At 45.2% G+C, this 17,672-nt stretch overlaps 1 protein-coding gene across 1 annotated transcript in view; it reads left to right on the top strand.

Moving 5' to 3' along the window:
• KSR2 (kinase suppressor of ras 2) overlaps positions 1-17,672 on the top strand; it is a 530,220-nt gene that overhangs the window by 81,665 nt on the left and 430,883 nt on the right. The window contains exon 3 of the mRNA XM_033953868.1: positions 4,036-4,186. Coding sequence (XP_033809759.1) covers positions 4,036-4,186 — 151 coding nt within the window. The remainder of the gene's footprint in view (positions 1-4,035; positions 4,187-17,672) is intronic.

Genomic DNA, 17,672 nt, shown 5'->3' with positions numbered 1-17,672 from the left:
GGGGCAAACGGAGCTATGCCTCCCCTTTCAAACCTTGAAGTTACCAGATGATATGAAGGTAAGAGAAGACCATGGGTGGATGAGGGGAAAGGAAAGAAGCACCAGTAAGGGGGCGGGGGCAAACGGAGCTATGCCTCCCCTTTCAAACCTTGAAGTTACCAGATGATATGAAGGTAAGAGAAGACCATGGGTGGATGAGGGGAAAGGAAAGAAGCACCAGTAAGGGGGCGGGGGGCAAACGGAGCTATGCCTCCCCTTTCAAACCTTGAAGTTACCAGATGATATGAAGGTAAGAGAAGACCATGGGTGGATGAGGGGAAAGGAAAGAAGCACCAGTAAGGGGGCGGGGGGCAAACGGAGCTATGCCTCCCCTTTCAAACCTTGAAGTTACCAGATGATATGAAGGTAAGAGAAGACCATGGGTGGATGAGGGGAAAGGAAAGAAGCACCAGTAAGGGGGCGGGGGGCAAACGGAGCTATGCCTCCCCTTTCAAACCTTGAAGTTACCAGATGATATGAAGGTAAGAGAAGACCATGGGTGGATGAGGGGAAAGGAAAGAAGCACCAGTAAGGGGGCGGGGGGCAAACGGAGCTATGCCTCTCCTTTCAAACCTTGAAGTTACCAGATGATATGAAGGTAAGAGAAGACCATGGGTGGATGAGGGGAAAGGAAAGAAGCACCAGTAAGGGGGCGGGGGGCAAACGGAGCTATGCCTCCCCTTTCAAACCTTGAAGTTACCAGATGATATGAAGGTAAGAGAAGACCATGGGTGGATGAGGGGAAAGGAAAGAAGCACCAGTAAGGGGGCGGGGGGCAAACGGAGCTATGCCTCCCCTTTCAAACCTTGAAGTTACCAGATGATATGAAGGTAAGAGAAGACCATGGGTGGATGAGGGGAAAGGAAAGAAGCACCAGTAAGGGAGCGGGGGGCAAACGGAGCTATGCCTCCCCTTTCAAACCTTGAAGTTACCAGATGATATGAAGGTAAGAGAAGACCATGGGTGGATGAGGGGAAAGGAAAGGAAAGAAGCACCAGTAAGGGGGCGGGGGGCAAACGGAGCTATGCCTCCCCTTTCAAACCTTGAAGTCACCAGATGATATGAAGGTAAGAGAAGACCATGGGTGGATGAGGGGAAAGGAAAGAAGCACCAGTAAGGGGGCGGGGGGCAAACGGAGCTATGCCTCCCCTTTCAAACCTTGAAGTTACCAGATGATATGAAGGTAAGAGAAGACCATGGGTGGATGAGGGGAAAGGAAAGAAGCACCAGTAAGGGGGCGGGGGGCAAACGGAGCTATGCCTCCCCTTTCAAACCTTGAAGTTACCAGATGATATGAAGGTAAGAGAAGACCATGGGTGGATGAGGGGAAAGGAAAGAAGCACCAGTAAGGGGGCGGGGGGGCAAACAGAGCTATGCCTCCCCTTTCAAACCTTGAAGTTACCAGATGATATGAAGGTAAGAGAAGACCATGGGTGGATGAGGGGAAAGGAAAGAAGCACCAGTAAGGGGGCGGGGGGCAAACGTAGCTATGCCTCCCCTTTCAAACCTTGAAGTTACCAGATGATATGAAGGTAAGAGAAGACCATGGGTGGATGAGGGGAAAGGAAAGAAGCACCAGTAAGGGGGCGGGGGGCAAACGGAGCTATGCCTCCCCTTTCAAACCTTGAAGTTACCAGATGATATGAAGGTAAGAGAAGACCATGGGTGGATGAGGGGAAAGGAAAGAAGCACCAGTAAGGGGGCGGGGGGCAAACGGAGCTATGCCTCCCCTTTCAAACCTTGAAGTTACCAGATGATATGAAGGTAAGAGAAGACCATGGGTGGATGAAGGGAAAGGAGAGAAGCACCAGTAAGGGGGCGGGGGGCAAACGGAGCTATGCCTCCCCTTTCAAACCTTGAAGTCACCTGATGATGCAGAGGCAGGAGAAGATGACCTTAGGTGGATGAAGCGAAAGAAGAGAAGCACCAGTGGGATGAGGGGGGCTATTCCCCTCCTCTTTTTGAAACTTCACAGTTTCAGCAAGGTAAATGCTCGCCATTGCAACAGCTGCCATGAAACAGCCGTGGTTTAGCGGCCATGCTGAACTGACTGTACTGAATCATCCTAGACTCTTCCAGAGATGCCCTAGACCAGATGGGGAGAGGGGTGTCTATTTTTTTTTCCTCCTCCTGTTAATGAATGGGCCAATCAAAATTCAGTATAACCCCTCCCCCCCCCGAAACATTCACCCGATACAGAAAACAGTGGCATGTTACAGCAATGATTTGCACTATTTGTTCAGCTAATTCACATTTTTTTCACGCTGCACAAATTTGCTTCCCATTAGTTTACTGCATTGGAAGTCAAGATTTTTTCCATATGGGCATCAGAACACTCTCTACCTGATATTCAGCTGGCTGGGAATGGCTCCTGGCCAGCTAAATAGAACTAAGCCTGCAATAGCCAGCTATTTCCCACTGAATATCCCTGTCATCGGCTATGTCGTGGGACATAGCTGTTTAGCGCCAATATTGATTAGCTGACCGGCTAACTCTAGCAGCCAGAAAGACCTGTATAAAACGCAGGACTTTCTTTGGCTACTATGACTTAGCCAGCTATGTCAAATGTGGCTGAACTTAATCTGGAAATTCAATGCTGGTGGCCGGATATGTCCCTTGCAGTGGTGTAGCTACCATTAAGTGAGCCTGGCAAAATGCTGCCTGCAGTTGACCCCTCTCTTCCACATGCCAAAGTCTGGCACCTCCATGCCCCCAGTGCTTAGCTACTTACCTGCCCGTGTGGCCCTCCATAGCTACCACACTGATGCAACTTCCTGTGGGGATGATGTGGCAGAAGAAAGGTCCCACTAGCCAAAGACGTAGCCTTTAACACTTTTTCTGATGCTGTAGTTGGGAGGGGAACCTTTTGGGCTTCCTGCTCAGGGCCCACTTATTCCCAGCTATACCACTATGCCCCAGCATTGAATTTATGGGCTCACGCCAACCAGCTTATTATATTGGCCCCTGTTTTGCAAAGCCCATATGCAATGGCGTAGTAAGGGGGAGGTGGCGCAGGAACCTCTCTGCTCTGCCCTGCCACACCATGTCCCGCTTGCGCCATCCCTCCCCCCATACCTCTATAGATCTTTGCTAGCATGAACAACTTTTCCTTCCTGTTGCTTGCACTAGCCTGGTTCCTCTCTGAATCACTTCCGGGTCACAGGGCCAGGAAGTGACATCAGAGGGACATCCAAAGCTGGCATGAGGAGCATACCGGAGAAGCCATTCATGCTGGTAAAGATTTAGAGGTACTGGTGGGGGTGGGGTGGGTGGATGAAGGGAGAGCACGAGTATGGAGTGGGGGTCAGGAAGGAGCGGGGGGGTGCAGAAGGAGTGGGAGCATGGAGAGGAGGGCATGGGGGTGCCTCCTACCCTTACTTCGTCAGTGCCCATATGGTGCAGTGTCTCTCAGCCCTAAACCTTTCAGCATGCTCAGGGCTGGCCTTACCAATTGTGGGGCCTTGTGCTGACCAGTTTGGTGGCCCCACAGCAATCTGGTATGTTCACCTGTCTCTTGCCCCCCTCCCTAATTTAAAACGTGTTTCTCCACAGAGGGTTCAGGTCAGCAGCAGTTATTTGCATAGACCATTTCTGACCTCGGAACCTGCTTCCTGCTGTGTCCCACCCATGTCAGAAGTGGACAGGACAAAGCTGTGGTAGCAAACAGCCTATGCGAGTCCCTGCTGCTGCTGCCCTGAACCCTCTATAGAGAAATGCACATTTTGAGGTAAGGTGGGCGATTCGGAGACGTGGATATTCTGGGGTACAGCCGCTCCTGTCATCTCTTTAAGGTTGGCCCTGAACATGCTAGACTGTCTATGTGTATATATGCTTTTAGAGAAAAAAAAGGAACTATACTGTTAATTTTCTGAAAACTTATCAAGTTTTTATTCTGATATGAACTCCAATTACAGTTACAGAGAGGCCATCCAGCCCTATAAAAAACACCTTTCTGCGTGCTCAGTTTTTTTAGCCTTTTTCTTTGCTTTCTTGCAGGAAGTTGACTCTGGCCAGCTAACACTGGAAGAGCTACTAGAAATGGGAGAGGAGCAGGTGTGTCAGACAGTGATGAAGTTTGGTGCAACCAGCGAGGAGTGTGCACGATTAAATGCCTCCCTCTCTTGCCTGAGGAGTGTTCACAAGTCAGGTGAGCTAAAGCATGTCTGTCTATTATCTGATATTCAGAAGTTTAAAAAAATACTTAAAACTGCACTATTTTTAGAAGCTTTTCACTAAACGATTTGTTTAATACTGGCTTCGAGATGAACTGTTTAATGACGGCTCCCTAAAATGTAATTATTCCTTTGTAATTTAAGATGTCTGTATATGTCTTGCCTGTTTTATTCTGTGTACGTTACTTTTGTAATGCTGCCTAGGAACAGGCGGTTGATAAATAAATATTAATATCCTTCTAGCCTGGCCAGTCTAGTTTTTAAGGAATGTAGAATGAATAAGCATGAGATAGTATATGCAAATCTGTCTCGAGCATATTTATTCTGGATAACATAAAAATTAGGCTAAAGGATACTCTGGCACCCACTTGGGAAACACTGGTACCAGACTTGGGCTGTGAATAACTGTAGGTGTGGAGAAAAGCTGTAAAAATGTTTAATTTCATGTAGTTGATACATGACCTTTAACAATAACAATTGCATCAATTTACACACTAAAACCAATATGCTCCCTCTTTCCATGAAATTAGGGTGATTGTTTAAGTTAGTAGGGTACCAAAACATCTGCAGCTATCATGTGACTCAAAAGCAAAATTATAGATAGGTGAACTACAAATAAATTAAGTGCATGTTTCTAAACTTGTATCCTATACATGAAAGCGCATGAATCTCACGCACACACAATGGTGAGAAAATTAAATGGGGGAGGGCATTGGGGTAGGAAGGAGGTAGTGGAAAAGGCTGCCTTGCCAACCTTGCAACATAGACTTAGTGTGCCAGTCTTTTTAGCAGCCCTTACCTCCCTTTTGCCTAATACCACAAGGCTACTCGGATGTTGATTTTCTACCACTGTGACAGAATAACAAGCTTACTTGGACCCAACCCCCAAACTACCTATCTCCCCTCTCAACAAGACTGCCCAGAGCTCCCAAAGGCCCACCTGAGTACCAGGACTCCCCTGACCCCTGTACTCCTCTGTATGAATAAGGAGAACTACTTACCTTCCATTCCATTCTGCATCACACTCATGATATGTAGATTAACGTGTGAAATACTGAGACTTTGCCATTTTGATAGCTATGGACAAAGGCACAGGGAAAAACTTGAGCTCTGGAAATGCATGTTAGGGGTGGGGAGTTGTCTAAGTGTCTCCTGCCAGGCTCTGCACTCAGCCCCCCTCACTCCCTGCCAGGCTCTCCACTCTGTCCCCCTTTCTTCCCTGCCCTGTACCCTGATGTCTCTCCCGATGTCCTGCAGGTCTTCACTGGGCCTGCCATATGACATGGTGGGCCGGATACCTCCAGTTTCTGTCCTGGCCAACTCTGCCAATTTTTTTTACCTCACTCCCGCCTCCCCTCTCCCCCACGTACCTTTTTGAATCTCTGGTGGTCTAGCAGTGTACCAGGCATGAGAGAGCTTTCCTCGCTCCTGCCTGGGGCTAAGCTGCTCGCTAAATGGCTGCCGTGAGTTATCATGAGTCCTGCGAGAACTCTTGGCAGCCATTCAACGAGTGTCTCAGCACTGGCCAGGAGCGATGAAAGTTCTCTCATGCCCGGCACACTGCTGGGCTGAGAGAACTCAAGGCGGCCATTCAGGGAGGGGCTCAGCGCGGGGCAGGAGCGTGGAAAGCTTGCTCCTACCTGGTACACCACTGGACCACCAGGGATTCAAAAAGGTATGTGGGGGAGGCAGGAGGGAGGTAAAAAAATTGGCAGTTGGCTGGGACAGGAGATGGGAGGGATCCTTCCTGTGTCAGCCAACCCCACCAGGCCATAAGGCAGGCCTAGTGGAGGCCTGCAACAAATCTGGGAGGGGGGTGGGTGGGCGATGACCCAAATATAAGATGAGACCCCCATTTTTAGTTTTTTGACCCAAAATTCTCGGTTTATATTTGAGTATATACGGTAGTTATAGAAATGGTGCATTGTGATCCAATGCAGTGGACAAGTCTGGAGAAGCTGTCTCACACAGTCTTGATGAGGGTTCTTAATATTTTGCATAAAGAGTTCTTAGCCCAGTAGACTCAAAAGGCTAAAGACCTTACCTATGGCAATGAGAAAATTCAGGCTTATCAGGACTTTGGTCCAGCCGTTGACTGGAAGAAACAACAATATAGCAAAGTTAAGTGCCAATTCTTTACCCATAAAATGCCACATGCTGTGCTGTACCCTGCAAAACCAGTAGATCCAGTAGAATGGACAGCATGTTTCCTTTTCCTAAATTAAGGAGGCAGAATACATTTTGCTTCTCTAGTACCCCGAGATTCCAGCTCTTGCCAAGTAAGTGTCCAGAAAGGGTGAGTATCCTAAGTCCTTATTAGTCTTTGAAAATGCATGCCTCTTGAAACTTGAAACCAGAGGTCCATCATGTCCAGCAGTCCGCTCACACGGTGGCCCATTTGGTCCAGGACCTGCATATTAATCCTCTGTCTATACCCTTCAATCCCCTTTTCCTTCAGGAAAACATCTAATCCTTTCTTGAAACCCAATACCGTACTCTGTCCTACCACGCCCTCTGGAAGCGCATTCCAGGTGTCCACCACCCTCTGGGTGAAGAAAAACTTCCTAGCATTGGTTCTGAATCTCCTCTTAATTTATCCGAATGCCCTCTCGTTCTCATAGTCTTCGAAAGTTTGATTAATCTGTCCCTCTCCACTTTCTCTATGCTCTTCATGATCTTGTAAGTCTCTCTCATGTCCCCTCTAAGCCTCCACTTTTCCAGGGAAAAGAGCCCCAGTTTCTCCAGTCTTTCAGCATATGAAAGGTTTTCCATACCTTTTATCAATCTCGTCGCTCTTTTCTGAACCCTCTCGAGTATCGCCATATCCTCTTAAGGTACGGCGACCAGTATTGGACGCAGGAGTCCAGATGCGGGCACACCATCGCCCGATACAACGGCAGGATAACTTCTTTCGTTCTGGCTGTAATACCTTTCTTGATAAGGCCGCTGCGCACAGTGCCGACGGTTTCATTGTCTTCATTGTCCTCAAGTCTTTCTCTAGGCTACTTTCTCCCATTACCAGCCCTCCCATCGTGTAGTTGTACCTCGGATTTCTGTTTCCTACATGCAAGACTTTACATTTTTCTACATTGAACTTCATCTGCCATCTTGTCGCCCACTCCCCTAGTTTGTTCAGGTCCCTTTGTAAATCTTCGCAGTCCTCTTTAATCCTAGCCCCATTAAATAGTTTGGTGTCGTCTGTGAATTTTATTACTTTGCATTTTGTCCCTGTTTCTAGATCATTTATAAATATATTGAATAGCAGCGGTCTAAGCACTGACCCCTGCAGAACACCACTCGTGACCCTCCTCCAGTCCGAGTAGTTACCCTTCACTCCTACCCTCTGCTTCCTACCTGCCAATCAATTCCTAATCCATTGTGTACGTCTCCTTCCACCCCATGGTTCTTCAGTTTCCGAAGTAGGCGTTCATGGGGTACCTTGTCAAAGGCTTTTTGGAAGTCTAAGTATATGATGTCTATGGGGTCCCCTTTGTCCATCTGTTTGTTAATTCCTTTGAAGAAGTGCAATAAGTTCGTCAGGCATGATCTTCCATTGCAGAAGCCATGTTGGCTTGTTGTCATAAGTTTATTCCTTTCTGGATGCTCCTCGATGCTATCTTTTATCAGTGCTTCCACCATTTTTACTGGAACCGAGGTTAGATTTACCGGTCTGTAGTTCCCCAGGTCAACTCTTGATCCCTTTTTAAAGATGGGCATAACATTGGCTATCTTCCAATCCTTCCAGGGATCACGCCTGTTTTCAGGGATAGATTATAGACTTGCTGTAGTATTTCCGCTATTTCCTCCTTTAGTTCTTTCAGTACCCTAGGATAGATTCCATCCGGGCCTGGTGATTTGTCAGTTTTTAATTTTTCTATCTGCCTGTGTATGTCTTCAAGGCTTACTTCCATGGATGTTAATTTTTCTGCCTGGTCTCCTTTGAAGATTTGTTTAGGTTCTGGTATATTGGATGTGTCCTCTTATGTAAATACTGACGAAAAAAACATGTTTAGTGTTTCCGCCACTTCTTTCTCCTCCTAAAGAGGCTGGTCCTATGGAGAGCTATAATAACACATTGGGGTTAGAGTTTAACATGCTGGGGTTATCGTTTGGTCCTTAATGAAGGGCTACATCTGTGTGTTTTTGTTTTTGAATAATCTTTATTTGTGTATAATCCCACTTTATTCCAGGACCAGTGGGTTATTTCCATCTACCCGCCAGGACTTTGTAGGAAGCCTCAAAATTTCAGAGACTTAAACCCCTCCCCCTCATACCTCATCACTGTGCAAATGCCTCAGTGTGGAGGCTCAGCTTTTTTTCTGGTGGACAGAGATAGATCTTGTGGTGCTGTCAGCGGCACATGTAGCAAGAGTGGACAGCGTTCATGCAGACTTTTTCAGTCGTCAAATGTTGGACTTTGTAGAGTGTGCTCTGTTCCAAAGAGCATTTGTACATAGTGGATCAGTGGGGTTCAACCTCATGACGACTGCAGCCATCAAGAAAGATGATAGATTCTTCAGTTGTCATCATGAGACCGGCAGCGAAGGCCTGGACACTGTAGTTCAGCCCTAGCCTTGGGAGGATCTCCTCTGTCTTTCCTCTGTGGTCCATGATAGGGCATCTGTTGAGGCGGATCGCAGCTCATGCAGGTCCGGTGATTCTGGTTGGTCAAGGCAGCTGTGGTATGCCGACCTGGTTTGGCTTCAGCAGGATCCGTGACTCTGGTTGCTTTGTCATTCTCATCTTCTCACACAGGGTGAGGGATCCGGACCATTTTGGTCTTATGGCATGGCTCTTGAGCATGCAACCTTGACTAGCCAGGGCTATTTTTTGCAGGTGATTGCCACATTGCTTCACAGCAAACAGATTTCCACAGAGCAAAGGCTTGGAGGTGTTACCAGGCCTGATGTGCCCTGAGACAGGGTCTTCAGGTCCTGGAGTTTCTGCAGGATGGCCTTAAGAAAGGTCTAGCGGTAGCTTTGCAATGAGTACAGATTGCAGGTCTTTTGTGTATGGGCCCCCCTTCTGAGAGGCTCATTGGCAGTTCATCTTGATGTGGTTCATTATTTGTGGGGTGCTCTGTGATTTAGGCCTCCCTTGCACCGCCCCTGTCCGACCTGGAATCTTAATATGGTTCTTTGCTCTCTGGTTCGTCCGCCATATGAGCCTCTGGATGGGTCATCTCTTATTGATTTCATGATCAAGATGATCTTCCTGGTGGCTATTACTTCAGCCCATAGGGTTTCAAAGCTTCAGGCCCTCTCCTGCAAGGATCCTTTTCTGCATATTATGAATTCTGCTGTGATGCTGCATACTGTTGCTTCTTTTCTTCCAAAATCGGTTTCCGCTTTCCATGTGAATCAGAAAGTCCAGCTTCCTGCTTTTGCTTCCTATGGTTTGAGGGCGTAGGACCGAGTGTTGCAGTCCTTGGACGTACGCAGAATTTTATTGTGGTATTTGGAGGTCACCAACTAGTTTTGCCTCTCCGTCTACCTGTTTGTTCAGGCGAGTCCTGCCCACAAAGAAAGGCCGGCTTCTAAGTTCACCATTTCCAGGTGGATTTGCATGGCCATTTCCTTGGCTTACGTGATGGCCAGAAAGAAGCCCCTCCTCGCTGTGCAGGCTCATTCAACCAGAGGTGTTTTGTCCTCTTGGGAAGAGTAGTCGGCTGTTTCTCTGGATGATATTTGCAGGGCTGCTACCAATCCTCCTTACATACATTCACCAAGTTCTACAGGATTAATGTGACGACCAAGCAGGATGCTGCTTTTAGTGCCTCTGTTCTATTATGTCCCACTGGTCCCGGAATAAAGTGGGATTGTACAAGAATGAAAGATTAGGTTCTTACCTTTGCTAATCTTCTTTTTTGTAAATCCACACTTTATTCCGGGAACCCACCTCATTCTTTGCTGACTTGCTGATTGTCTGCCTTTACAAGTACTGGTAAGCTGGATTTCTGTTTTCTGACTAGCCTTTATAAAAGTGCCATCAGAATGGGTTTAGCACTTAGTTTGAGAGGATCCCTGTTTTCAGGCACCCTGTTCTGACAGTGCAAGCTGTGTCTCCCTATAGCACTATTTTGTCATTTAGGTTTCTAATGTTTCCTAACCTGTTCTCTCATTTTTCATTGTTGCTGTTTTGCATTTATTGATATGAGCAAAATTGATATCCTTGTCAGAGAGTTCTCCCTGTTCCCCTCTCTCTTGTTGTCCTCTACAGATGTTACTGGCTGCTTTTAGATTGATTGAGGAATTGAGGCATGACGAGGTATGAGGTGGAGGGGTTCAAGTCTCTGAAATTTTGAGGCTTCCTGGGTAAATGTAAATAACCTACTGATGATCCCAGAATAAAGTGTGGATTTACAAGAAAGAAGATTGGCAAAGGTAAGAACTTAATCTTTTGTTAGGAATAACTCAACTTTACTTTGGTCACCCTCTAATCTTCTGGTACTATTGGCCAGCTTTAGGTGGGGGGAGGGCGGCAAACAGGGCAGCTGCTCAGGGCCCCACAGCTCCACGGGGCCCCACGGACTGGGCAACACCAGCGCTAACTCAAGTGATGAAGAGCCTTCCTTCTTTTGCTGCCCTCACGTTGCCTGCCACAAGGGCCGTACAAGGCCCGGCACCAGCGCTAACTTAAATGATGAAGAGCCTTCAAGCCTATTTGCTCGTGAGGCCCTGTTGGTACTGCCCATCTGATTCATATTTGTCAAAGGGAGTGGATTCTCCAATCAGCGCCCATGTCAGTGGCTTGCTTAATAATGGCTGCCGATCGCCTGTCAATCATGTGACAATGCCAGTTAGAGAATTGCGCCTGATTGTGAAGCAGCCCTGGTAAAAGAGGGAGGAACTGTGCGTAGCATCTGCTCAGAAAAGCAATCACTAGGCACAGCTCCTCCCCTCAATCTGGGAGGGGAAGCCCCAGACAGCTGAGCTGGCAGGGGAAGTCCAGCTCTTAATATATGTGAACAATTTAAATACTGTAGCTGGCATTTAAAACGAATGCAACCATGATGTCTGAAAATTGACCCATACATAGGTTAAATCAATGAACAAGAGACGGCATGAGTAGAGGAATCACCTAACGGTTAGTACAGTGGGCTGGTTCAAGTCCCACTGCAGCTCCTTTTGATGCTGGACAAGTCACCTAGCCATCCATTGCCTGTATATATGTAATACCACAGAAAGGTGGTATATCAAATCCTGCCCCCTTTCCCATGAGAAATAATCACATTCAGTTCCTGGTACATATTCTCTGATTTGAGAAAGTTACTGTACATAGAAATAGCCTTTTGATCTCAGGAAATCTTTTTATCATCCTTGATCAAGCTGCAGTTTTTCTAGGAGTGGTATAGTAAACTGTGTGCTGCAATTTGCACATTATCCCGAACCTTTCCTTCTTTCTGCCAGTAGAGGGCAGCAATAGTCCCTAGAAAAGATCTCTAAGGAATTTACTGCATTTTGATGCTTTCCAACCTCCTTACTGAGATAAAGATTTTAAACTACATTCACCAGTCTTCCAGGGTTTCTGAGTCTCTAGAGAACAATATGCATGAGATAAATTTGCATACAGTGGAAGGAGTGTATGCAGATATATCTCATGAATATTCACTGTGGCTATCTTGAAAACCAGACTAGCTTGAGCTTTTATGTTTCATTTTATTAAACATTTTTTCTTCTCTTTTTAAAAACTGTATATATTCTCTGCATCATTGTGGAGTGTTATACTATTGTAATTGTATTAACATAGTAACATAGTAAATGATGTCAGATAAAGACCTGAACGGTCCATCCAGTTTGCCCATAAGTTATATCTATTAAAAAATCCATGATTAGATTAACTTGTCTCTTCTTAGATACTTCTGGGTCGTAGACTGTAAAGTCTGGTATTGTCCTAGGTTCCAAATGCTGAAGTTGCCATCTAAGCTCACTCCAGCCTATCCAACCATCCCGTTGTTTGCAGGATATCTACCATAAAGTCTGGCTAGTAACATCCTTATGTTCCATATTAGTTTGCTTATTTTGTTGTTAATAAAATATGTGAACAATTTTACAATTTAGTGTAGCAGCAGAACATTGTAATTTGATTGTTCTCTAAGAAAACCTGGATTGAACTTTGAACGTGCTTTATTAAACCATGCCACAGCTCCAGCATTATGAAACTCATTACCTTTAGCCATTTGTAGTGAGTCTTCCCTGAAAGTAATTCAAAATTGCAGTAAAGACATGGTTATTTGAGCAAGCCTTCTGGGACTGATGTGATCCCAGGAATCTTTGCTTCAATTCCTCTTTCCCCTTTTGTCTGTTATGTTGCTAGTATCCCGTGTATACATAGTACGACTGATTCTATTCTATCAAGATTTGTAGTTCCTTTCCAGTATTTTAAGTTGTAGATTGTGCACAGCCTTGCTGTACTACTAGTATCATAACTAAACCAAACAAGTGCTATATAAAAACATCATAATAGGGTTAAACAGATTTCAAAGTACACAAACTCCTCCTCTTGAAGCAGCACCTTTCCCAAGTTACATCTTTGTCAGGAACAAGCATCTTTGTCAATGTTATCCTGAGTGCTAGCCATAACTAGGCTAATATTTTTAGACAGTGAGATATTGACTTCATAAGCCTCAGAGTCATTGGAGACCTGGCAAAAGACAAGCTGACAATTGGGTAACGATTCCACAAACTCACAGCTTGCTTGCTATGGAGTGAAACATTCAGGCTCAAAGATGACATTGTAGGCCTCCCAAGAAACACTCAAACTTTACGAAGGAACAGATTACCATCTCATTGCACACCCTTCTTCTCCGCTGCTATACTTGTACTGTTTCCATTCCATTTTCAACTACCATTTTATTCCGCTTAATGGAAATCCAAGCAAATCCCACATTGTGTTTCCATCTTGATGTTCCTTATTTCTCTCCCACTTGACATACATCTCATAGAGGTTTTCCTTGTAGGCAACCTAGTTTTTGCCGAAGTTCTGCTGCCTTTATATTTATAATGTGAGGGCATTGTAAGATTACCTGCTGGATAACTCCATGGCAATTTATATCAAAGGTCATCATATACCATCCCAACAGCAACGTCAGTGTTCTCAATCTATCTGAAAAAGTTATCTGATTTTTGATACGGCTGATACTCCTTTGACATCTGACAACAGAAACGACAACAACTCCTAATGTAGTTTCTTATCCATGGAGCTTTTAGCGGCATTGTTAACGGGCTCGTTTCTTTCCCCACTGTCATTGACTCAACAACCACCAGGTCTAAAATTTGAGATGTCATCAGATCTCTCCTCGTGCCCGCGCAAACACTGACACACCACAGTCTCCCCGCTCCAGCACACAAGCTGAAGTGTGCTTATAGCCGTTCAAATCAATTAGAGAACATTGTTCAATGCAGCCATAATATACATGCATTCCAAAACAGAAGCCTGACCTTGTTCCTCTATCAGCATCATACTCTGCAGGAGCTGACATTCTGCACTTCAAATTCTTGTTTAGTGATTCGTTAAACTTTCAAAAATTTCAAAAATAGCCAGTTTACTCCTTCCAATTAAATAATAAATGTTATACATTCATATATAATTTCCCTATTCTGTATATATTTTGTCTGTATGACATATCCATGTTATCTTAAAAACAACTTAAAATATAAAAGAACATTAATCAATAATTCTTATCTCGCCATATAACCAGAAAAGCCTTATGATAGCATTGGTTGTTCAGTCTGTTGTAAAAATTCTTGTAACTTCTCTGGTTCTTGAAAATTTAATGTTCTATTGCCATAAGTAACCCTCATGATTGCCGGGTATATTAACCCGTATTTAGCCCCTATGCTTCTCAGCTGTGGTCTCAGATCTAAAAATCTCTTCCTTTAGCAGCAGTTGCTTTCGCAAAGTCAGGCACGATATGTATGCGTGCATCTTGATACTTTAAGTTTTTGTTCTCCTTTGCCAGTCGAAAAATTTCCATAACCTGCTGATATCGTAAAAGCTTAAAAATTAAGGGACGCGGACCCACTTGTTTCTCTGATCTTTTCATGGGAACCCTATGTGCTCGCTCAATTTCGAGGGGGAACTTTGTTTTAAGTGGCAATAATTTAGGGAGGAGATTTTTTAAAAAGGAAATCGGGTTGTTTTTTTCCACCCCTTCCGGCAATCCTAGGACCCGTAAATTACTTCGCCTCTCTCTGTTACAGCAATCTTCCAGGTCCCTGGTAAATATTTCTATTTTTTTCCGATCCATTTTACATTGAAATGCTTCTTCAGAGATTTCAATTTTTTTTTCCAGTTGATCCGTTTTTAGTTCCACCTTCTCCATTCTTTTAGTTAGAGTAGACATTTCTTCTTTAAACTCTTGTATTTTCCTCGAATTATCTAAGACAATTTCTTTAACTTCTCTTAGCTCAAACATAATATCGCTGACACTTTCAATTTCCTTTGGCAGCGGCTGTCTTGACGGGGTTGCCAGTTCCAGCTTCGATTGTTTTACACTCCCTGTTGAGAAAGCCGAATCAGCCTTTGCCTGCTTCGCTGAAGCCATAATACCTTTGTATTACACTTTTAAAGCCAGAGAAAAGAAAATTTTGTAACTTATTAATCTTCAAAAGTCTGTTGGTACGGAGCTACTTGTTTACCCGACCATTCACATGAGCCTCCAAGCCACGCCCCTCCGATAACCAATTCCTAATCCACAACTGAACTATGCCACCTATCCCATGACACTTTAATTTTTCTCAGGAGCCTCTCGTGAGGAACTTTATCAAAAGCTTTTTGAAAATCTAGATACACTATATCAACCGGCTCACCTTTATCCACATGTTTATTCACACCTTCAAAGAAGTCAAGCAAATTAGTGAGGCAAGATCTCTCTTAGCTGAACCCATGCTAACTCTGTCTCATTAAATCATGTTTGTCTACGTGTTCCACAATTTTATTTTTTATAATTGTTTCTACCATTTTTCCTGGCACTGAAGTGAGGCTTACCAGTCTGTAATTTCCCGGATTTCACTTGGAGCCCTTTTTAAAAATCAGCGTAACATTGGCTACCCTCCAATCTTCAGGTAACATAGAAACATAGAAACATAGAAATAGACGGCAGATAAGGGCCACGGCCCATCAAGTCTGCCCACTCCAATGACCCTCCCTATCTATCTTTGCGGATAGATCCCACATGTTTGTCCCATTTGGCCTTAAAATCTGGCACGCTTCTGGCCTCAATAACCTGAAGTGGAAGACTATTCCAGCGATCAACCACCCTTTCGGTGAAGAAGAACTTCCTAGTGTCACCGTGCAGTTTCCCGCCCCTGATTTTCCACTGATGTCCCCTTGTTGCTGCGGGACCCTTGAAAAAGAAGATATCCTCTTCCACTTCGATGCGACCCGTGAGGTACTTGAATGTCTCGATCATATCTCCCCTCTCTCTACGTTCCTCGAGTGAGTAGAGCTGCAACTTCCCTAACCGCTCCTCGTATGGGAGCTCCTTGAGTCCCGAGACCATCCTGCTGGCCATTCTCTGGACCGATTCCAGTCTCAGTACATCCTTGCGGTAATGTGGCTTCCAAAATTGCACACAGTACTCCAGGTGCGGTCTCACCATGGATCTATATAGTGGCATAATGACTTCAGGTTTACGGCTGACGAAACTCCTGCGTATGCAACCTATGATTTGCCTTGCTTTGGATGAAGCTTGCTCAACTTGGTTTGCAGACTTCATGTCATCCCTGACAATCACCCCTAAGTCTCTTTCTGCTTCAGTTTTTGTCAAGATCTCGCCATGGATTTCGGCTTCCCAGGTGCATGACTTTGCATTTTTTGGCATTGAAACTGAGTTGCCAGGACCTAGACCAGCGCTCCAGTAGAAGTAGGTCATGCATCATATCATCTGCCATCGAATTATTGTCTGTTGTGCTCTTGTTCACTACATTGCTTAGCTTGGCATCATCGGTGAATAATGTTATTCTTCCTCGGAGCCCTTCTGTCAAGTCTCTTATGTAGATGTTGAACAAGATTGGGCCCAGGACGGAGCCCTGTGGCACTCCACTTATCACCTCCGACATTTCGGAGGGGGTGCCGTTCACCACCACCCTCTGAAGCCTACCTCCAAGCCAGTTCCCAACCCAATTTGTCAATGTGTCGCCCAAACCTAAAGAACTCATCTTGCTTAGCAACCTGCGGTGTGGTACGCTATCAAATGCCTTGCTGAAATCTAGGTAGACAATGTCCAGGGACTCACCAGCATCCAGCTTCCTCGTCACCCAGTCAAAGAAGCTGATCAGGTTGGATTGGCAGGATCTCCCCTTAGTAAATCCATGTTGGCGGGGATCCCGTAGTTTCTCCTCGTCCATGATTGGATAGAATCATGGACGAGGAGAAACTACGGGATCCCCGCCAACATGGATTTACTAAGGGGAGATCCTGCCAATCCAACCTGATCAGCTTCTTTGACTGGGTGACGAGGAAGCTGGATGCTGGTGAGTCCCTGGACATTGTCTACCTAGATTTCAGCAAGGCATTTGATAGCGTACCACACCGCAGGTTGCTAAGGTACTACAACAATTTTAGCGACAGGTTACAGATCACTAACAGCAGGTTAGCTACTAGATGTTACTACAACCCTAGACAATCAGCTACGTCTTTTAAATAGTGCTACACTGTACTACCAACGTCCTCCTGGACTCCAACACAAAAGCGACGTAGAAACCAAAGTTTCCAAAAATCTTAGGCTTCATCTCAACAAATGGCAGCTCAGTCCTTTTGACGTGCTTCTAGAGAGTCTGGCCACTGTTCTGCCTTCTAATCTTCTACCCTATCCCGCTGCCTTCTAATCTTCCACCCTACCCCACCAATGTTGATCTCTTATCACTACTGATGCCTGGATTTTATGCGTAGTGAAGGAAGGGTACCTTCTTAATCTGCGAGAAATCCCTCCAAACAAACCACCAAGAGAGTCCTCTTTCAATTCTCAGCAGACTTTACTCCTTAGGAACTCCCAGCCTTTCTGCAACTCAGTGCCATTGAACTAATATCTCTTTAGTAGAAGGGCTAGGGGTTCTACTCCAAGTACTTTCTCATACTAAAGGAAATGGGAAGTTTTCAACCGATTCTCAACCTCCATGCTCTGAACAAATATTTAGTCAAGGAAAAATTATGCATTCTCTTCCTAGGAACCTTGCATCCACTCCTAGAAAAGAATGACTGGCTATGCTCTCTGGATCTCAAGAAAGCATACACATATATTCCCATTCTTCCAGCCCACAGACAATAGTGTCACCTGCAGTACAAGGTGCTCCCCTTTAGTCTTGCATCAGCGCCTAGAGTGTTCACAAAGTGTTTAGTTATAGTGGCTGCAATACTCCGCTCTTACGGCTTTTATGTTCCCCTATCTGGACAACTGGTTGATAAAAACATCATTACATCAAGCAGTTCAATTAGCTACCAACTCAACAATACATCTCT

This window comes from Geotrypetes seraphini, chromosome 8 (genome assembly GCF_902459505.1).
Source record: "Geotrypetes seraphini chromosome 8, aGeoSer1.1, whole genome shotgun sequence".
In the NCBI taxonomy this organism is placed as follows: domain Eukaryota; kingdom Metazoa; phylum Chordata; class Amphibia; order Gymnophiona; family Dermophiidae; genus Geotrypetes; species Geotrypetes seraphini.
This window is presented reverse-complemented; position numbering and strand designations above follow the sequence as displayed.